At 47.3% G+C, this 21,643-nt stretch overlaps 1 protein-coding gene across 1 annotated transcript; it reads right to left on the bottom strand.

The window, feature by feature from the left end:
• Positions 1-257: 257 nt before the first annotated feature.
• CDK5R2 (cyclin dependent kinase 5 regulatory subunit 2) lies at positions 258-1,367 on the bottom strand. The gene has a single exon (XM_065880954.1). The coding sequence runs from the start codon at positions 1,365-1,367 to the stop codon at positions 258-260; it is 1,110 nt and encodes a 369-aa protein (XP_065737026.1).
• Between the last annotated feature and the right edge of the window lie 20,276 nt (positions 1,368-21,643).

The following is a 21,643-nucleotide window of genomic DNA, read 5'->3' as shown; positions in this document are numbered from 1 at the left end:
ATTGGAGAGATGGGGGCGCAGACAGATAGAAAGGGTGAGGTTGGGGGTTCCCTCCCGCGCCCATCCCCCACCCCCACCCTGCGCCCAGTAAATCCAGACGCCGCGGCCTCTGGCATCCTGGCCTCCACCTTCCCCTGCGGGACAGGGGCGGCTCCTCCTCCGGCCACGGCGCGGAGCGGCGGCGTCTTGATGGTCCCGGGGGCTCCGAGTGTGTGTCAGGGGTTGGGGCGGGGGGTGGGCGCGGCCCTTGGGTATCCCTAGCGGTCCAGGTTCATAGTCCAGTGCTTGGCTCCAGTCGCGCAGCTGTCCCTGGCGGCCGAGGAGGAGGATGCCGCGGGCGCTCCCCCGCTGGGAGGACCCCCGGCGCCGGCAGAGGCTTCGCCCTCGTTCTTGAGGTCTTGGAAGACCTGCGTGAAGAAGTGGGGGTCGGCGTTGAGCCGCAGCATCTGCGGACTGAGCCGCTGGATGAGGCGCAGGCAGCGTTGCCAGAAGCGCTCCTTGTCGGGCTCCACAAGGAAGGGCTTGAGCGGGTAGGAGATCTCGTTGCCCATGTAGGAGTAGGCGAGGTAGAGGCAGGTGAGGAAGGCAGCCTGCAGCTCGGCGGCCGACGCCAGCTCATCCCCGCGCAGCGACTCGCGGCACAGCAGGTACACGAACACCAGGTTGGCGGGCGTAATGAAGGCCTGGTCTTGCCAGCCCTGCAGCAGCAGCGAGCGGTCCACTCCGCGGAACCAGCCCACCAGCTCGCCTGGGCTTAGCTCCTTGAGACGGTAGCAGCGTCGGCACACGAAGTCGCCCAGGCAGCGCAGCAGCTCTCCCGTAGACGCCTGCACGATGACCCGCCGCGGCGAGCCGCCAGGTACCGGCGGCGCCGCCTGCGGGGCTGGGGGCGGCGGCGGCGGCGGTTTCCCTCCGCCGGAGCCTGGAGGTGGGGCGACGGCGCTGCCCCCCGACGGCGGCTCGCAGGTGGTGGCGGCCGCGGGCACGGTGGGCACGGGCACCGCCAGGGGCTTGGCGGCGCCGCCGCCGTCGGGGGGGTCCCGACCCTTGCGGAGAAGGTTCTCGCGGTTGCGTTGCTGGACCAGGGAGTCGGCGCCGGTGGACGCCGGCTTGGGCGTCACCTTCTTGCTGCCTTTCTTCTTCTTGGCAGACGCGGCCACCAGCCGCTTCCAGGTGAGCGCCGAGATGAGCACGGACGGCCGCTTGAGCCGGCTCTCGCCTTTACCGCCCTTGCCTACTGGCGGCGCCCCGTATCCCCCCAGCGCCTCGTCTCCCGAGGGCGGCGCCTTCTTCTTCTCCTCGGGCAGCCCGCCGGGCCTCCGGCCCTTGGCCGAGGAGGCGGGGGAAAGAGACAGCACCGTGCCCATCCTGCAGAGCGGGGCCGGCGCCCGGGCCCCGGCGGGAACCGCGGGCGGCGCCGCTGCCCGCTGTTGCAGCCCCCGGGGACCCGGAGGTGGGGGCCCAGCCCCGGCCCGGGCGCGGGAACGGGCAGTAGAAGGTGGCTGCTCGGCTGCTCGGCGCCGGCTGCTGAGAGTCTCAGCTGCGCCAGCTGCAGCGTCAGCCCCACCCCTTGGGCCCCGTCTTCGCCGCGCCGCGCCCCGCCTCACGCAGCCAATCCTCGCCTGAGCTGCCCTCCTAACCGGCAGCTCCGCTGCCCAATAGAATCTCGCATGCCAATCTCAAGTCCCGCCCATCCCCCAACTCTGTCTCTGGTCCTTTCCCTTCACGGGAAAGGGGTAAGGAGGAGGAGGTGGCTGGTTCGAGGGCCTCCTCAGGGTCAGAGCCGGTGGGTGGGGTGGGCGGGGTGGGGGTGGGGTGGGCGGGGTGGGGGTGGGGTGGGTGGGGTGGGGGTGGGCTGCTCCCACCTAGCCCTCCAGGTCCTAGGGCTCCGAGTCAACTTGTTTTGATGCACTGGATCGCGATAGCAGAGATGCCATGGGAACAGCCTCTCCCCCCTTTTGATTATGTGTTGGGGGGCAGCGTGAGGAGTGAGTGCCTTCATCAAGGGGCCCTGGCCCCACCTGGGTAGCACTGCACCGGCTCGTCCAATCTAGCAGTCGGTTGATTCCCTCTTAGCTCTCCTCCCCTCCATTCCCCCTACAAGGCCACCTGGGAGGGCTGCAGCAGGCACATTCTTGTTCTGCCTGTGATGGGGTGCTGGCTGGGCCCTGGCCTTCCTGAAGGTCACAAACCGACTCCTTAGGGGTCCTCACTCTGGGGGGTGGCAAGACGCTCAGATTTGTCCCCGAGGCCACCGTTTGCCGACCTGATTCTCTGCTACTGAGTCTGTGATGAGAGGCCATTAGCTCTGGTCCCTGGGCCACTGCTCTTGTGCTCTTTGCCCCCTCCCCCAACCCAAATCCCCTGATTCCACACTTGGGTGGATGATGGGTGGTTGGTCCCTGGGAAAAGTCTGGAAATTGGTCTGCCCAGGCTCAGATAGCAGATGGGCCTCCTGTGAGAAGGGAGGCCCAGGAGCATTGGTCCCACCTCCAGCCCAGCCTGGGTCCAGGCTGAGATGGGTTTTCATTGTTACATGCTCCCTGCCATTCAGGTCCTAGCTGTCCCCGTTCCCAGCTGCACGCCATTAGGCTGGATCCTGCCCATTTCTCTCTGGGTCTGTTCCCTCCTCGGCACCCACAAGGCCTTTGCCCTGGATTTGGTACTCGCTGGGCCTTACCTGCACCTCCTGAGCCCAGCTGGTTCTGGGCTGTTCTATCTGCCTTGTAGGACTGTAGAAGGCAGTCTGGCTTGCTCTCTGGCTCCCCAACACAGGAGGTCTTCTGGTTTCTTAAGTGGGCCTTGGAGGTAGGTGTGGGTTTCATGGGGGAGAGAAGCCTTGGCCTATGGATTCAGCAGAATTCTCAGAATTGGCCCTGGAGTCACCTCCATGTTCCTCAGAGACCACCAAGACACCTCCAAGGATCCTCTGCTGTCAGGGTTGGTACATATGCGTGTGTGTACCTAGTTATTCCAGAGAGGCTATTCCAGAATCAGAGGCACCAGCTCTTCTCAGCTGTGCCACAGGCCCGCCCCTGTGGGGGCCTGTGGTCTAGCTGTATTGATTCCCCACCTCTTTACCACCGTACACCACCATACACAGGCCAGCTTGTACACCTCCCTGACTCAGTGCCCATCTGTACTTTCTCAGTGGGGTCTCTCCTGCTCCCTTAGATCTGATCTTTATTCTCTCACAGCTCAAGCTGACCTGCCCAACCTCTCATTCTCCCTATAGTTACAGAAGAATGTTCCCTCTTTTCAGCTTCTGTAATTGGCCCTACTTCCTCCTACAAGGCTTTCTGAGTCAGCCTTTATCTGGCACCCAAGCAACAGTTGGCTCACCAGTAGTTAAGGACAGGCCCCATAGAGACTGAGGTGCACTGGCAGAGATACCAGGCACGTGGATCTGAATGGCACATGGGTCCTCCCAGCTCTGATCCCAGGAGTCCCTCACTGACATAAGGCCTATTGCTCATGTCATTTAGGACAAGAGTCTATGCAGCACCCACAGATGTCACCACCATGGTATCCCCACTCGAGGCTCAGCAGTGACCTCCTGTTGTCCTCTTAGAATTGAGAGTTCCCTCCTCTGCTTTGGGGTCCCCAAACCAGGTACCTTAAAAGACCTTACTGCCTCTTCTCACTCTTCATCTTGCCCTGCCTCAGACCCTCTCTCTTTGGCTGACATGCTCACCACCCTCCTAGTCTGGTTATACCTCTTGAAACTCTGAGCTCCTCTCACTGTGCCAGGACCCTCCCTCAGACCACCAACCTGCCTTTCTCAAGCTCTTGAAATTCCATCTCTTCCAAGAAGCTTTTTTGGACTGATTGGGAGGGAACTGATGCTCCTTCTAACGTCAATCTTTCTAACCTCTTCCCCCGCCAGCAGCAACTGCTACATAACAACTTAGTTAAGAGCTGGGCTCTGAGTTCCTAGTCAAAGATATGCAAGATGAATATGGATGGAATTTTAAAGGACAAGCAGACAAAATAATAAAAACAAATCCATAAAGAGTGATGGCGTTTCTTTTACAAAAAATGCTGACAGAATTGAGGGAGGAGAGAGGGAGGTTATATCTCTCCAGGGTGGAGGCCAAGAGGGGTAAGCACAGTGAAACCAGAAAGGCGTCATGAGAAGGCAGGCAGGTCCACGGAAGGACAGTGGACCGCCAGGGAACGCCCCAGTTGAGGCCCATCTTTAAGGGAACAGCCCCAGGCAATGCTGCGCAGACTCTTCGGCCCATTGGCTGTTTTTATCTTTTTTTCTGAGAGGTCACAGTCTAGGAGGCAGGAGTTTTAGTCCACAGCTTATAAATTGTATGACTTGGGGAAGTCATTTCAGCTCTCTGGGCCTCCCATTCTTCATACTAAAATGCAGGAATTCTACATATTTTTATTATCAGACAAAAAAAAAGAATATTGAAGAAATAAGATAATATCTTGGGAATGAACTTAAAAATGATTCCTAAAGCCTCTTCCAGTTCTCTGATTCTGATTCTAAATAAAATCTGCCCTAAGAAGTCTGTTTCACTTTGTAGCTCCAGCCCTGTCTCGTTCTCCCTAATCTGTTTCTGCCTGATGGGCTCAGTCTCATATGCACAGCATCCATGTGAGGCCTGCCCTTCTGCAGTTCTACCCAGGAGATGAAGGGGAGGGGTGCTCAGGCTCTCAGCAACATAAACCTTCCTAGGTCCCTTCAAGCTTTAGGGGGCCTCTGAAAGGTGGTGAGACAAAGGACAGGATGCCAAGATGGCCAAGTTCCAGGGTCCCCCCAGTAAACATCAAGGCCGGAGGTCCTAGAACTCAAGGTCATTGCATCCCATGTCTCCAAGGGGCCCCTACAAAGGGGGTGATGATAATGTAGATTCTTAAAACAGCCAGAGTAGAGACACAGCCTGGGCATCTGAATGCCTGGATCCTGCTGTCCCCCTTCCCTGATTCAGTACTCCCACAAAGGGAGAGGATATGCACCCTCCCTCCCTCCCTCTCTGGAGGACCTTACCCCAGGGGAGCTGGGGTGGGGAGGCAGTGGAGGGAGTAGAATCCCTCCCCAGGCAACAGTGGGGAGTGGAGAAAGGGGCTGAGCAGAGAGAAGAGATGAACTTGACAAAGGAGGTGCTGCTAGCTGCCAGAAGGGAGACCCCCATGTTCTCACACCTTTCCCTTTCCAGCAGGCCCCTTGCTAGGAGGACTTAATTGAGGAGCCCAAATATAGATTTTTTTAGAACAGAAAATAGGGTTGATAAGCACAGTTGGGGGTGCTGCTCTGGGACAGGGAGAGAAGGGAGCAATGCTGAGAGGCTGGAGGGCCCGGGATTAAAGGTCAGGGGAGGACAAGGGTGAGCCTGGGGCTCCTTTTCCTTGCCCTAGGCTCTGATTCCTTAATAAAGCCTTGGTCTCCCTTCTGGGTTACTGATGCCAGCCCTCCCACATCCTCATACCCGGATGTTTTCTCCCCATATCTCTGGCTCCTGCTTTCACCCTGCTTTGTTGCCCCCTGTGAACAGTTCTCTCTGCCCAATCCTTCCAGCTTTATTTCTCTCTCTATATATATACTCTCCAATAGCTTTATTTCTCAGTTCTTCTCCTGCTCCCATCATGCCCCTTTTTTGCCTCCTCCCTTTCACCCCCAACCCCAAGCCACAAGCATCTCTGTCTCTTCCCTGCCCCTGCTGGAGCCCAGCATAGCACTCCAGATGTAGGAGCAGATCAAGGAGGGCGGGGGTGGTGGCTGTTGCTTTTCTAGGATATTCTTAGCCTGTCTGGGGGCTGGAGCTGGAATCAGCGTTTCCATCTCAACCAGGCAGGTGGCTGCAGGAAAGCTGCCACTGCGACTGGGTCTTCATCTACTTGTCTCTTTCCCTGTCTCTGTCGTCCTCTATCTCAATTCCACTCTGTGAGTCCTGCCTTCCCATCTCTGTGCCCTGGGATGGGGGAGGGGTGCCCTCTGCCCTGGCTGGCCCCAGTGAGGTTTGAAAACCCTGTCTTGGAGATTCTTGGGGAAAGAGAAGAGCCTTCGAGGACTCTAGCTCGGATATTCCCTGGATCCTCATAATCTTTGTCTCTGCCCCGCTTTCATTTGCCCCAACAACTCCCTCGGGGTACTCGGTCCCTAAACTCTAGCCATGACCATGAGAGCCTTTCTCATCTTGACTTACAGGAATCACTCAGGGGCCCTGGAGTTCTTCGGGAGCTGCCGCCTGATAGAGGCTGAGACCTGGAGTACAGTCCTCCTTTGGGAGTGAACAAGGGGCTCACTGGCCCAGATTCCTTTGTTAGCAGAGGGAGGGGCCAGGAAGAGATCTGACTCATTCACAAATAGCACAGAAAGTATCTGTCACCTTAAAAAAACACAGTGTGGGCGTTCCTACTGGGTTCTAGAATCTTGCAGGTCTGGGTTCAAGTCTAGCCCCTCCACTTATGCGCTGAGGGACTTGGGGCAAGTTTCTAAACTCTCCTGAGGTCTATAAAGGTGGACCATCATAGCGTTGCTGTAAGATTTTATTTAATCTCACAATGCTCCACAATGCTTGTATATTACATGTGCATGGTACTTGGTGTTCAAAAAATGTGAGTTATTACAAAATTATACTGTCATCATTATTTTTACAGAGCAGGAACAGTTTATTTGACCTGTACCATTAGCACGTTTTTGTTTTTGTTTTTCTCATTAGAACATTCTTCATTAAAGGGACAGGGTTGTACTATCATTTCTTTTTGCTTGGCTTTTGAGACCTGAATTTAGAGCTGTCCTTCCTTCTGGGCCTCATTCATTTGGTGAATTTCTGTGTACCTGCTGTGTGCCAGGTACCATGCTGGCCCCATATTCTGACTGCACCTTTCAGAGGGCGCTCTCTGGCTACTCATCCCACACACTGCTGTCTCTCCAAAGCTCCAGAGGCTCCATGTAGGGTCCGTTTTTCTTTTCAAAAGGTTTGAGAAAATATTCTGCAAGATTATAAAATCCATATTAGCAAATACCATTTGAGAAGCTGTCCCCTATAAGGTACTGGGCGAGGTGCTGGGAATAGGAAACAGGATGAGGTGGGTCTCCAGGCTTCAAAGAACATACGACAGAAATTAGAGACATATGAAAAAAAATAATAAACAGTAGTAAGTTGATCAGTGTCCTATGATCAGTTACAGAGAATGGAACTGGACAACTTGAGTGATCCTACCCATTCCCCTCCACCTTCTACCTTTGCAACACATCTAACCCCAGCTTCTCCTAAATTCTCACAGCTAAGCAACCGCTGGTAGGGGGTTAAAATCAGTTTTTAACTGAGGTCCAGTTCCTCCGTCAGGTATTGTGTCCCTTCCAGTCCATGGCCTTTCCTGTCCGACCCCAAGCTGTGATGACGCTAAGCACCTTTCCCCAGGCAGAGCCAGGCCTCAGCCACCGCCTGCTCACAGTGACCAATTCTGCCCTCCGAGCCTGAGGGTTGATGAGTAACTGCTTGTGGGAAGAGCTCTGGTGGGCCTGCTTACGGCCCAGCATTTTGTCGTATAGGAGCCACTTCTGTTTACCTATTTGTCCAGGAATAGGGGCTGGGGTTTGTAATGGATTCATGAATTTATGCTTTCCTTTCCATGATCTCAAAATATAAGGTGAATCCTTTATTTTTATCTCCTTTAAGTAAAAAAGCAGTCCTGATTTTATCACCTGGAGGCCCATATATACTCACTTCTGATTTTGGGGAGGGAGCAGAGAAGTATAAGAAGGTTGTCTGCTAGATTAATTGGTAGCTTCTAGACCACTCTGCCTCACAGAACCACCTGAAGGAACTTTGTAAAAATACAGTTTCTGGGACCTACTTCAGACCTATGGAACCATAATTTCTTGGGGTAGTCTTAAGGTGGCATCACTTTATGAAAAAATTAAGAGAAACAGGAAAACTCGGGGAGATGGCTGGGTCCTACCTGTTTCTTCTGTTGAGCACCACTGCTATTGCTGCCAGAGGAGCAACCAGCCTCCCTGTAGTAAGAATACCCTAATTTGCTTTAGGGAAACCACTTCTCCCACACTCTCAATTCATGTGGTTTACATGGGGCAATAGGCATGTCTTTTCCATGTACCTAAGGGCCAGACTCAGGACCACCTGTACTGTGTACTGTGCTTTACAGCTTACAAAGCACATCCATTGACACGATTTCACCTGATACTTCCAACAGCCTCTTTAATAGTTAGGTACCTGACCATCTACCTTCCCGGTCATAATGGATCAGGGATGGGCTGGTAACCAAAGCCAATCTTAATGAGATTCAGTTCTCTGAGTTTTACTAGAACTATTGAGAATGAGATGCTTTCCTTCCTCTGAGGTTGCTAAGCTAGTGGGATGAAAGCATCGAGATGTCGGTGACTCTCTTGCCCCCACATGGATGGAGGTCATCTGAAATCTGAACTAATACACAGGGGAACAGTCAACAGATGGAGGGACAGACTCCTGATGTAATTTTAGCCCCTGGATCCAGCTGGGCCTGATGCAGGTCTATGACCCAATAAACATCCCTCTTTCCCACTTTTTTCCTAATCTTAAGGTAATTTGAGTAGCAAATCTAACATTTGCAAGGAAAAAAATTCCAATGACTAGAACTCCCTGCCTGGACATTTTCCTTCTGGAAATTTGTTGGTAACTTCAGAGAAGTACATGTTTTGTCTTGATGACTGAGGAGGGTGGTCTCTCGCATCTGGTTGTCAGTGAAGGACTGAATCTGGATGAGACACTGTTGACCACAACCTGGGTTCTGACCCCAAGACTTATTTCCTGCTGGATTCCTCAAACTTCCCTGTCCAAACTATAGCTGGTGACTGGTGTTCTTCATCAAGTCCCAGTAACCCTTTCTCAAAGTAAAAGCCTTGTGACAAGAAAGCCATTTTACTACAGGCTGCATAATTGTCAAGTCTTCTTTCTGGGCAGCTGCCAGGTTGCATTCCTTGGCTATCAGCTTTCTGCTAAATAAGAAATTTAATGCTTCACCCTCCATCATGCTTCTGAATCAAGTTTGCCCCCAACCAGTGTTCGAGGCAGCTGTGGCCACACAGAACCATTTGTCATCAGGGTCATTAGCACAGCGTCTCTGGGGTGGCGGTGGGTTTGAGCTTTAAGCTGCCCCAGGATTCTGCTGCAGGACTTCTGTCTGGCCTGCCCGTGGGAGTTCTCTCAGGAGAGTGACTGGAGCTCCAACCAAACCACAGTTTCCAGTTACAACATGGCTCACATCTCTCTCTCTCTCTCTCTCAACTCTGAGGCCGTTTTCTTTCAAGTAGTTATGGGTTATTCTGCAATAGGACAATATTTTCCTATCCTACTCTATGGTCCAAATATACAACTTTGATAGTGATTTCATGAGTCCTTGGGCATCCATTCATAATTCATCTTTCCATTCATTCATTTGCTCACTCAACACAAATTTGGTGAACAAGACATTTTCTTTCTTTTTTTCTTTTTCTTTCTTCTTTTTGCAGGGGGTGGGGGTGGGGTGTTAAATTAAATTTGACTCCTAGCCTGATTCTTCTAGGGTGGAGGGAAATTCAATCTCAGTTGTTATGAAGACTCCATCCTCCTCCCAAAGGTTACACGACATTTTCAGAAACCAGAAGAAGGTCTCTAGCACATACCTGTGGGGGCACTCATTGTCCAAGCCCAAAGGGCCCCTCAGAGTCTAGCATCTCTACTGTTTCCAGGCTGTGAATGAGGGTCAGGAATCTTTAAAATTGTTGTGCAATGTATGAAAAACACAAAAAGGTATAAAAAGTAAAACAATATACCTGCTTTAAATAATAAAATATTGTCTACAGTTTAATTTTCTTATCTTCTCCCTAACAGCCTTCTCTTCCCTATCACCAACTGCCCAACAGAATAACCAGTATTCCAAATTTGGTGTTTATCTTTCCAAATATTTCTTTATTCTCTTACAACATATACGGATCCTGATTAAGCAAATGTGTATGTGTGTGTGTGTTATTGCTACATAACAACTACCACAAACTTACACATTTGGAGGCTTGAAACAACATCCAGTTATTAGCTCGCTTCCATAGGTCAGGCGGGCTTGGCTCAGTTCTCTGCTTAGAATTTCACAAGGCTGAAATCAAAGGCAGGGATCCTATCTGGGGGCTCTGGGCAAGAGTCTGCTTCCAATCTCATTTAGGTTGCCAGAAGTTCCTTGTGGTTGTAGAACTGAGGTCCTTGTTACCTTGCGGGCTGTCAGCTGTGCCCTGCTCTTGGCTCTTGGAGGCCACCCACAAGTCAGTAATTATGCATGGAATCCTCACACTTGGAATGTCTCTTATTCCCATTTCTGTGACCAGTTGGAGAAAACTTCTTGCTTTTAAAGGTTTTGTATGATTAGGTTAGTTAGGCTTACCCAGATAATCTCCCTGTTTTTTTGTTTTTTTTATTGATTCATTTATTTAATTTTTGGCTGCACTGGGTCTTTGCTACTGCATGCGGGTTTTCTCTAGTTGCAGTAAGTGGGGGCTACTCTTTGTGGCGGGGCACAGGCTTCTCATTGTGGTGGCTTCTCTTGTTGCAGAGCACAGGCTCTAGGTGCGCAGGCTTTCATAGTTGTGGCACACGGGTTTCAGTAGTTGTGGCTCGCGGGCTCTAGAGCACAGGCTCAGTAGTTGTGGCGCATGGGCTTAGTTGCTCCATGGCATGTGGGATCTTCCCGGACCAGGGATCAGACCCGTGTCCCCTGCATTGGCAGGCAGATTCTTAACCACTGCGCCACCAGGGAAGCCCTCTCCCTGTTTTAAGGTTAACTGAGTAGTAACTTCAAGTACATCTGTAAAAATCCCCTTTATCATATAATGTAACATAATCATGGGAGTAACTTGGGGAAGGGGGAACATGGAGGCCATCTTAGAATCCTATCACTATACCTATTTTTCTATCTATCTGTCTATTCAGATACTTTAGCTTTATATAAGTGAAACCATATTAATCTGAAAATTTTTTTCTTTACATTAAAAAGTAAGATTTATCCTTGTTGATGTTGATTTTTGTTGACTGGTATGTAGCTTGTTTTCAATTGTTTGTGATTACAAACAAGGTTGTTATAAATATTGTCTCTTTTGCACATGTGCAATCGTTTCCCTAGGAATGTCTCAGCAGTGGAATTGCTGGATTACTGAGCATTCACATTTTCAACTTTGCTAGATATTGCTGAGTTGCTCTCCTAAGAGCCTGTACCAATTTACACCCACCATGAGCAATGTATGCAAGTTCCTATTGCTTCACATTCTCACCAACTTGTGATCTTGTCAGATTATGTGAAATAACTCATTGTAATAACATATGAATTTTATGTATTTAACATTTATCAAGTGCCACATTTATCAAGTGGCACTATGTGTCAGGCAGTGAACAAAATTGACAATGTCCTTGTCCTATAGAATTTTCATCCAGTGGGAAAGGTATGAAAGTGGCTTCTGAGACCCAACGTAATTTTCCCTTTGCCTTTATCTCTTCAACCTCACCCTTTACTGTGCCCCCACCACACTGGCCTCCCACCTTCGGCTCTGCACTGGTTGTTTTTCTCTTCTTGGAACATTCTCCTAGTTATAGGCTGGGCTGACTTCCTCATCTTATTTAGTATTTGGTCAAAAACCATTGTCTTAATGAGGTCTACCCTAACTAGGCTGCTATGGACTGAATTGTGTCCCTCCCATGCCAAATTCATATGTTCAGCCCTAGCCCCCAATGTGATGGTATTTGGAGATGGGGCCTTTGCGAGACAACTAGGTGTAGATGAGGTCATGAGGGTGGGGCCCTCATGTTGGGGTTAGTGTCCTTATAAGGAGAGACAACAGAAAGCTTTTCTCTTTCCCTACTCTCTCTGCCATATAAGGACACCAGAAGAAGACATCATCCTCTCTCCTCACCCAGCTCCTGCCTCTCTCTCCTCAAAACCACTGCAGTTTTCACTTCCCCAGCACAATCTTCTCAATGAGTTTAGGCTTTCACAAAAGACTGGAAGAGAGGTGGCCTGGAGGCAACATCTGAAACATCAACTTTTTGGAGGCCAAGGATGCCAAGGGGGATTGAAGGAAGGAAAAGAGGGAGTCTGAGGCCCCAGGCTCAGTCCTTGGACCTCTTCTCTCTCTCCATTCAGTCTCTAGGTGAAATTCACCCATACGCTAATGACATTCACATTTTTATCTCCAGTCTAGATTGTTCCCTTAAGCACCAGACCTACTTGAGATCTCCACTTGGATGTATAGGCATCTCAACATGTTAAAAACCAACTCTTGCTATCATCCCCATCTTTGTTAACAGCAATTCTAGTCTACCACTTGCTCAGGACAAAAGCTTTGGAGTTATCTTTGACTCCTCTTTTTATTTCACATGTACATCTAATCCACCAGCAAATCTTGATCACTCTGCCTTCAAAGTATGTCCAGAATTCAACCACTTTTCACCACCACATTAGCCCAAGCCACCATCATCTCTTGCTTGGTTTATTGCAATAGCCCTCTAACTGGTCTTCCTACTTCTTCCCTCCCGCTAAATGGCAGCTAGAGTGGTCTTGTTAAAATAGGGGCCAGATCATGTCACTCCTCTGTTTAAAACACTCCAATGGCTCTGTTCTCATTCAGAGTAAAAGCCGAAATCCTTATTCTGACCTACAAGGGCCTATGTGGTAGATTAAAGATGGCCACAAATTCTTTAACACTCCTCTCATTGAGAGGTATACTGGTGTCTTCTCCCTGACCCCTTGAATCTGGGTGGGTTTCATGACTGCTTTGACCAATAGAATATGGCAGAAGTGCCACTGTGCCCATTTCCGGAGCCAGGCGTTAAAAGACATGCAACTTCTTTGTCCTGTGTCTTGAAACATTTGATCTTGGAGCTTTGAGCCACTATGTAAGAAATCCAACTACCCTGCTGGATAGACTACATGGAAAAGCCCTGAGACTATATGGAGAGAAAAAGGGTCCCAGCTGAGCCCAGCCTTGATGAGTCTAGTCATCCCCACCAAGGCACTGGACATGAGAATGAAACCAATCTGGACCCTACAGACCAACCCATCTGCCAGCCAAACACCACCGAGTGACCTCAGTTAATGCCACATGGCGTGGAAAGATCGGCCAGTTGTGTCCTGTCCAAATTCTTTTTTTTTTTTTTGTGGTACGCGGGCCTCTCACTGTTGTTGCCTCTCCCATTGCGGAGCACAGGCTCCGGACACGCAGGCTCAGTGGCCATGGCTCACGGGCCCAGCTGCTCCGTGGCATGTGGGATCTTCCCGGACCGGGGCACGAACCCGTGTCCCCTGCATCGGCAGGCGGACTCAACCACTGCGCCACCAGGGAAGCCCCCAAATTCTTTTTTTTTTTTTTATTTTTTTATTTTTGGCTGCATTGGGTCTTCATTGCTGCACGTGGGTTTTCTCTAGTTGCGGCGAGCGGGGGCTACTATTCCCTGCGGTGCACGGGCTTCTCATTGCGGTGGCCTCTCCCATTGCAGAGCACAGGCTCCAGGTGTGCGGGCTTCAGTAGTTGTGGCACATGGGTTCAGCAGTTGTGGATCACGGGCTCTAGAGCACAGGCTCAGTAGCTGTGGCACACAGGCTTAGTTGCTCCGCAGCATGTGGGCTCCTCCCGGACCAGGGCTTGAACCCATGTCCCCTGCATTGGCAGGTGGATTCTCAACCACTGTGCCACCAGGAAAGCCCCCCTGTCCAAATTCTTGACCTACAAGTTGTGAGCAATGAAAAGATGGTTGTTGCTTCAAGTCACTAAATTTGAGATAAACTCTTATGCAGAAATAAATTCCCAGAACAGCTTAACGAACCTTGCCCCTCCCATTATCTCTATCAGCTTATCTACTACCTTGCTCCCTTCCTCCTCTCTAATCCTAGCTGCTTCTTTGCAGTTCCTCAAACGCTCCAGTAAAGCTTCTGCCTAGGACCTTTGTATGTGCTGTTCCTAGTGTACATTCTTCATATAGACATAAAGAAAGCTGGATGGAACTACAATTATGGTTTTGAACCCTACTTTTTTTCAGTTTAAAATAAATAATATTTGTTTTTCTGTTGGAATAAGTATTTTACCAAAACATTTTTAATGGATGTATAGTGTCTGACTATACAGATATTCATTTTTTAAACCAACATTTCATTATGAAACTTTTCTAATATACAGAAAAGTTGAAAGAAATGTACAGTGAAGACCCATATATTTGCCACAGAGTCTATAATTAACCTATTATTATATTTGCTGTATCACATATTATTCCTCTATCCAACTTTTTTTTTTTTTTTTTTTTTTTGCCGTACGCGGGCCTCTCACTGTTGTGGCCTCTCCCGTTGCGGAGCACAGGCTCTGGAAGCACAGGCTCAGCGGCCATGGCTCACGGGCCCAGCCGCTCTGCGGCATGTGGGATCTTCCTGGACTAGGGCACGAACCTGTGTCCCCTGCATCGGCAGGCAGACTCTCAACCACTGCGCCACCAGGGAAGCCCTATGAATAATATTTTTTAATTATATGATCACCCATGCTAGAGGAAAGACTAAATTATCTTTCCATTCTCTCTTAGACACTGATACTATAAAACTGTTGTCATATTAAGATGTGATCACAGCGTATGCAGCCAAGAAATGTGGCACAAAAGTATTATAGAGGGATCTATCAAGCAGTTAACTAAGAAAAAAAATTATATTTTTCTGGATTTTGTGATATCAGTGGTATTTGTCAGTTTTTAGAATTTATAATTTGTTATGATTTAATTCTCATTCTAAATAAATATTCACTTTTCTGCCTAATGTTATACTCATAATTTTATAATCTTTTTCTTAAGAAGGGCTCTGAGATTATACAACCTTCAGGCCCCACAATATCTACCCTTGCCCCTTTAAGTAAGATATAGGCCCCACCCTCAAGGAATTCACAGTTGGAACCTGCACAAATTACAATAAAAGCACCCATTCTGGGTAAGATTTTACTCCTCCTGGAAGTGGTGTTGCCTTCCCTACTTCATGTATCAGGACTCCAGATAAACACTCTCCCAAGTCCAGAATAACTGTAGTTCCCTTTTTTCTTTATACAGGGCAAAGAGTGTTTTTTCTTCTCCTGTTTGAGAGTAACACAATGCCTCATCACCCACGAATATTTTCGTGTACATTTCCTAGCCACAATGCAACCATCAAAATCAGTATTAACAAGGATGGATGGATTACTACCAAATAATCTAATCTATACATTTTACTCAAATCTCAACCAACTGTCCCACTAAGGTCCTTTCTCAGTTTCAGAAACTAACCCAGGATCCCACATTGCTTTTAATTGTTATGTCTCTTTACTGTTATTTTAATCTTGATCCTTTGATTAAGATAGTATATCCACCAGCATCTCTGCTGGCAGAAGTTACTCTTCTTCCCTTGGCAACGTACTTTGAGACTACATAAATATCCCACTCGTCCTGAAATTCTGAATTCATTTATTTATATCATATGGATCCATGGATTCCTATTTCATTCAGTGTGTTACAACTGTCATTTATTTCCATGTCCAAACTGTCCCAGATTTGGCCAGTGGGAGCCCCTTCAAGCTAGTTTCTATGTTCCTTTGACAGAATGGATATTATCATTTGAGCACTTCTTTATTTTCTGGCACAACAAGAAATTCTAGGCTTATCTTGTACTTTTCCTGCCTCAGGACTGGAATCAACCATTTCTCCAAGGAGCTCTGGTTCCTTTTAGCAAAGAGAGGCATTTAGAAACCAAGATCTGGATGCTAGATATGCTCATCGCTATTAGGGTGGGGCTACTCCTAGATCTTCTTAATGGACAGAGCTAAGAAATATATGCATGTGTACACACACACACACACACACACACACACACACCCCTATATCAATCTGTGTATGTTGAAAACTTTAAATTCACACTAATACCTCCAATTCTAATCTCACCTTCCAGCATTCATTGTAGTTGTACCTCTTTTCATATGTACCTCTTTTCATATTTATAACCTCTTTCTCTAACAGTAAGAAACCTGGTTCCCATTCTCCTCAATATATTTCCCAACTGTATCCATCCCTTTGTATGTTACCAATCTCCCGTCACCTCCACTTTCCCTTCTCTGCAAATCTTCCATAAATGTCCTTCTAACTCCACTTGGGTTCTGATACCCCGTGCCAGGCCATTCCTTATGTAAAAGCTCTCCTTACCTCTCCTGGGGTCTAATACCTTTTACCATGCATGGACGTCTTCCTCCCTCTGTTGCGGCACCAACACACCACACCAGGCTGCCTAACATGCCCTCCTTAGTCTTGCTAGGCTCTGACACCCTGTACTGTACCACCCTTCTGCTGGGATGTCCTTGTCACCCCATTCAGGCTCCTACTTCTCACAGGATCAGATCCGACACTGTGCACGGCCACCACCACATCAGGTATTATAATTACTAGTGAAATACTGTAAGATTTCCTCCTGATATTAAGACCAAGACAAGAATGTCATTACTTCTATTCAACATTATACCGGAGATCTGAGCTGAAAAGAAATAAAAGGTATAAAGATGGATAGAAAACTTTCTTATTTAGAGACTACAAGACTGTGTGTGAAGAAAGTAAAAAGAAGAATGTACAAAACTAACAGAAGAATTTATCAAGGTCACTAGATATAAGGGTCAATATTTAAAAATCAAGTGTATTTCTACATATAAGCAATAATAATTAGAATTGAAATTTTTAAAATGATGTCATTTAACACAGCATCAAAAAGCATCAAACACCTAGGAATAAATCTAATGAAAAACATTCAAGATTCTACATGCAAAACTAGGAAACATTAGTGAGAAAAATTAAAGAAAACCTAAACAAACAGAGAAAAAGCAAACTAATGGATTGTAAGACTCAATAGTGTATTCATTTTCCCCAAATTTATCAAGAGATTGAATGCAATCCCAATCAAAATCCCAGTAGATGTTTCAATGGAAATTTGACAGGCTGACTCTAAAATTTATATGGAAATCAAATAGCCAAAACAGCAAAGACAATATTGAAGAAAAAGAAGTTGGAAAGCTTATCTACCAGGTAACCAGATATCAAAACTTATTATAAATCTATAATAACTAAAACAGCATGGTATTGGGGCAAGGATAGACAAATGGAGCAAACTCCATGAACAGATCCCTAAATGTACGGTCACCTGATTTATGATAAAGTTCTAATACCCTGGGGAAATGATTTTATTTTCAATAAATGGTGCTGGAGCAATTGTAAATCTTAATCTTTACCTCACACCATACACAAAAATCAATTCTAAATGGATCATAGACTGAATAGGGCTTCTTGATGATAACTTAAGAAAATGCTTTCATGACTTAGAGTAGGCAAATATTTTGTAAATAGAACATAAAATTTAAAATAACTAACCATATGAAAAGTGATTGATAAACTGGACTACACTAAAATTAAGAGCTTCTGTTTAGGGGCTTCCCTGGTGGCACAGTGGTTAAGAATCCACCTGCCAATGCAGGGGACATGGGTTCGAGCCACAGGACATGGGTTCGAGCCCTGGTCCAGGAAGATCCCACATGCCACGGAGCAACTAAGCCCGTGCGCCACAACTACTGACCTGCGCTCTAGAGCCTGCAAGCCATAACTACTGAAGCCCGTGTGCCTAGAGCCCGTGCTCTGCAACAAAAGAAGCCACTGCAATGAGAAGCCTGCACACCGCAACAAACAGTAGCCACCGCTCGCCGCAACTAAAGAAAGCTCGCACGCAGCAACGAAGACCCGAGGCAGCCAAAAATAAATAAATTAATTAATTAATTTAAAAAAAAAGAACTTCTGTTTATCGAAAGTTATCATTGAGGGACTTCCCTGGTGGCGCAGTGGTTAAGAATCTGCCTGCCAATGCAGGGGACACAGGTTCCAGCCCTGGTCCGGGAAGATCCCACGTGCCGTGGAGCAACTAAGCCCGTGTGCCACAACTACTGAGCCTGTGTGCCGCAACTACTGAAGCCCCCGCGCCTAGAGTCTGTGCTCTGCAATGAGAAGCCACCGCAATGAGAAGACCACACACCGCCTGCGTGCAGCAACGAAGACCCAACGCAGCCAAAAATAAATAAATTTATTTTTTTTAAAAAAGGAAAAAAAAGTCATTGAGAGAGTGAAAAGGAAACCCAGAGAGTGGGAGAAGAAATATTATACATCTGCCAAAGGACTGGTTACAGAATATAAAATGTATCTCAGAACTATAAAAAGAATAAATCAATCAGGAAAAGACAGACAACTCAGTTTTTTAAAATTTTATTTTATTTTTCTTTGCAGTACGCGGGCCTCTCACTGTTGTGGCCTCTCCCGTTGCGGAGCACAGGCTCCGGACGCGCAGGCTCAGAGGCCATGGCTCACGGGCCCAGCCACTCCGCGGCATGTGGGATCTTCCCGGTCCGGGGCACGAACCCGTGTCCCCTGCATCGGCAGGCGGACTCTCAACCACTGCACCACGAGGGGAGCCCGACAACTCAATTTTTTAAATGGGTAGAAGACTTGAACAGGTGTTTTATAAATGGAAAGTCTAAATGGCCACTAAGCTTTTGAAAAGGTACTAAACCTCATCAGACACTAGGAAAAATGTAAATTAAAACCACAGTGAGATTCCAGTACAATCCATCAAAATGACTAAAATGAAACAGACAGAAAATAGCAAGTGTTGGTAAGAATATGAACAACAGGGATTCTTATACACTGCTGGTGAGAGTGTAAATTGATACGAGCACTGTGGAAAACACTTTTGCAGTATCTACTACAGCTTTACATATGTATATCCTGTGACCCAGCATTTTCACTCCTAGGTTTATAACCTACAGAAATGCATATATATTCACCATAAGGCATATACTAGGATGTGCTTAGCAGGGACACTGAAATAGCCCCAACTGGAAGCTATCCTAATGCCCATTCCATTAGTTATCCATTGCTGCATTAAAAAAAGAAAAAAAAATCACTACGAAATGTAGTGGCTTGCAATGACACATTATCTCCCAGCTTCTGAGATCAAGAATTTAGGAGTGGCTTAGCTGGGTCATTCTGGTTCAGGGTCTCTCATGAAGTTATAATGAAGATTACAAAGAGGGGACTGCAGTCACTGACTGGGGCTGGAAGACCCACACCCAAGCTCATTCAAGTGGCTGTTGGCAGAAGGCCTCAGTTCCTTCCTGAGGGCTGGCCTTCCCATGGTATCCATTCTGTTTCCTTGCCTAGATTTTCTTCCTCAGAGATTTCTATTTACTGTGTGTTAAGTCTCACTCACCTATTTTCAATATTTGGAATTTTCTTTTTCTTTGAGTCCTTTTCATCTCTTTTAAAATTTCATGTCCATTTCTAATGTCTTCTTCCTTTTCACCTTCTATTTCTCTTAAGGCATTATCTGCTGTGTTACTTCACTCTAGTGTTTTTACAATTTAGCCTTTCCTTCTGAAATTACTTTTCGTTCATTTTTAATTCTTTTCTGAGTTCTGTCATCTCATTTCAGACCATCTCTAACTTGATTTATCTTGTCCTTTTATGTCTTGTATTATTTTAAACATCTTTTATCTTCTTTCTAAATAGTTAAGGTCACAGTTTTTATCTGCCCTGTGGGCATGTCTTTCTGACATGCTTTCTTTGCCTGTAGGTTCTGCTTATTTTCTTATAACTTTGTAATTGATTTGGACTCACTACTTTTCTGTTATTTTTACATGAAATTAATTATCCTGAATCTTTATTTTATTTTATTTTTTTTTTCGGTACGTGGGCCTCTCACTGCTGTGGCCTCTCCCGTTGCGGAGCACAGGCTCCGGACGCACAGGCCCAGCGGCCATGGCTCACGGGCCCAGCCGCTCTGCGGCATGTGTGATCCTCCCGGACCGGGGCATGAACCTGTGTCCCCTGCATCGGCAGGCGGACTCTCAACCACTGCGCCACCAGGGAAGCCCTATCCTGAATCTTTAGAGGGAAACATGGGTCAGAGTGAGTCTTCTAACTTCACAGAGTTCCTTTTTCTGCTATTTTCATGTAGTAATAAAAAATGTGGCAGCATGCTTTCTCAGATTTCCTGGCTCTACTCCCTTCCCCATTCTTGTCTGGGCCTTGTCTTGTCTTTATCTTTGTTGTACCTATCCTGCCCAATTTCGATTCTTCTCCAAGTACTTTCTTCTCAGCATGGGCTCCTGTCCTGGCAGAGAGCCCTGACTGATGGCCGTCTTGGGAGTTCACAAGGGATAGAGAGCTCCATTTATTTCAGACCTTCCGGTAGGCTGCTTGCACTCACCCATGATTGAATTAGGTAAAACCCCGCCCAGTTTCTGCTTTCTCAAATTAATGCATGAACACCTACCAGTTATTTTTATGTCCCTCCTGTTCTGTTTCATAAGAAGCCCACTACTTCCCTCTGCTTTCTTCTGCACAGTTGCCAATTCCGTCTTGCTGCCTTGTCCTCACCCACTTGTATTTTGGGCTTCGTGGGGATACCTTACCACCTAATTTTGTTGTAAACATTATCCATGGGTTTTTTGTTTTGCTATCTAAAACAATATGCCACAATGTTTCACAGAATTCCAATGTTTTATATCTTGGAATTCCAATGTTTTATATCTTCTTGTGGTTAGTGGTTGATTGTGTTAACTTGGTACAAATTCATTGAGCTGTGCCCTTCATATTTGTGCACTCTGCTGTATGTACATTATAAACCAATAGAAAGTTTATTCCTGTATTAGGGTTCTCCAGAGAAACAAAACTAATAGGATGTGTAGATAGGTAGATAGTTGGGAGGGGGGATTTATCTTAAGGAATTGGCTCATTTATCTTAAGGAAAGAGCGATTATGGAGACTGGCAAGTCCAAAGTCTCTGGGGGTAGGTTGGCAAGCTGGAGACCCAGGGAAGAGCTGATGCTGCAGTTCAGTTCTGAAGGCCATCTTCAACCTAACCACACAGCCCCTAAAAAGAACCTCAATTTGAATTTATACATGAGACTCAAAGATGCTAAGTAACTTGCCCAAGGTCACAGCTACAGAGTAGTGGATCCAGGAGCAGAACTTAGCTTTCCCTGAGGCCAGAGTCCATGCTCTTTCCACTACACCAGGCAAAAGGTGTTCTAATGGAGTCTGGTCCAATCTTCGTAGCTACTTTGCAGGTCCAAGATACCAGCCTCCTTGATGGGGGCTGCGATAGCTTCTGACTGTTCTCACTGCTTTTACCTTCCACACAGCAGCCAGAGTGGCCATTTCAAGAGGGAAATCTGATTCTGTCACCTAGAATACTTCAGTGGTGTACCATTGTCTTAGTCCTTTCAGGCTGCCATAACAAAAATACCATAGACTGGTGGCTTAAATAACAAACATTTATTTCTCACAGTTCTGGAGGCTGGGAAGTCCAAAATCAAGGTGCTGGCAGATTCAGGGTCTGCTGCAAACCCCCTTCCTAGATCACAGATGACCGTCTTCTCTCTGTGTCCTCACATGGTAGAAGGGGCAAGAGAGGTCTCTGGAGACTCTTTTATAAAGACACTAATCCCATTCATGAGACCTCCACCCTCATGACCTAATCGCCTCCCAAAGGTCCCACCTCCTAATACCACTGGGGGTTAGGATTTCACCATACGAACTTTGAGGGGGCACAAACATTCAGTCTGTAACAGTCACTAAGACTATAG

The sequence above is a fragment of the Phocoena phocoena genome, chromosome 7 (genome assembly GCF_963924675.1).
Source record: "Phocoena phocoena chromosome 7, mPhoPho1.1, whole genome shotgun sequence".
Taxonomy (NCBI): domain Eukaryota; kingdom Metazoa; phylum Chordata; class Mammalia; order Artiodactyla; family Phocoenidae; genus Phocoena; species Phocoena phocoena.
This window is presented reverse-complemented; position numbering and strand designations above follow the sequence as displayed.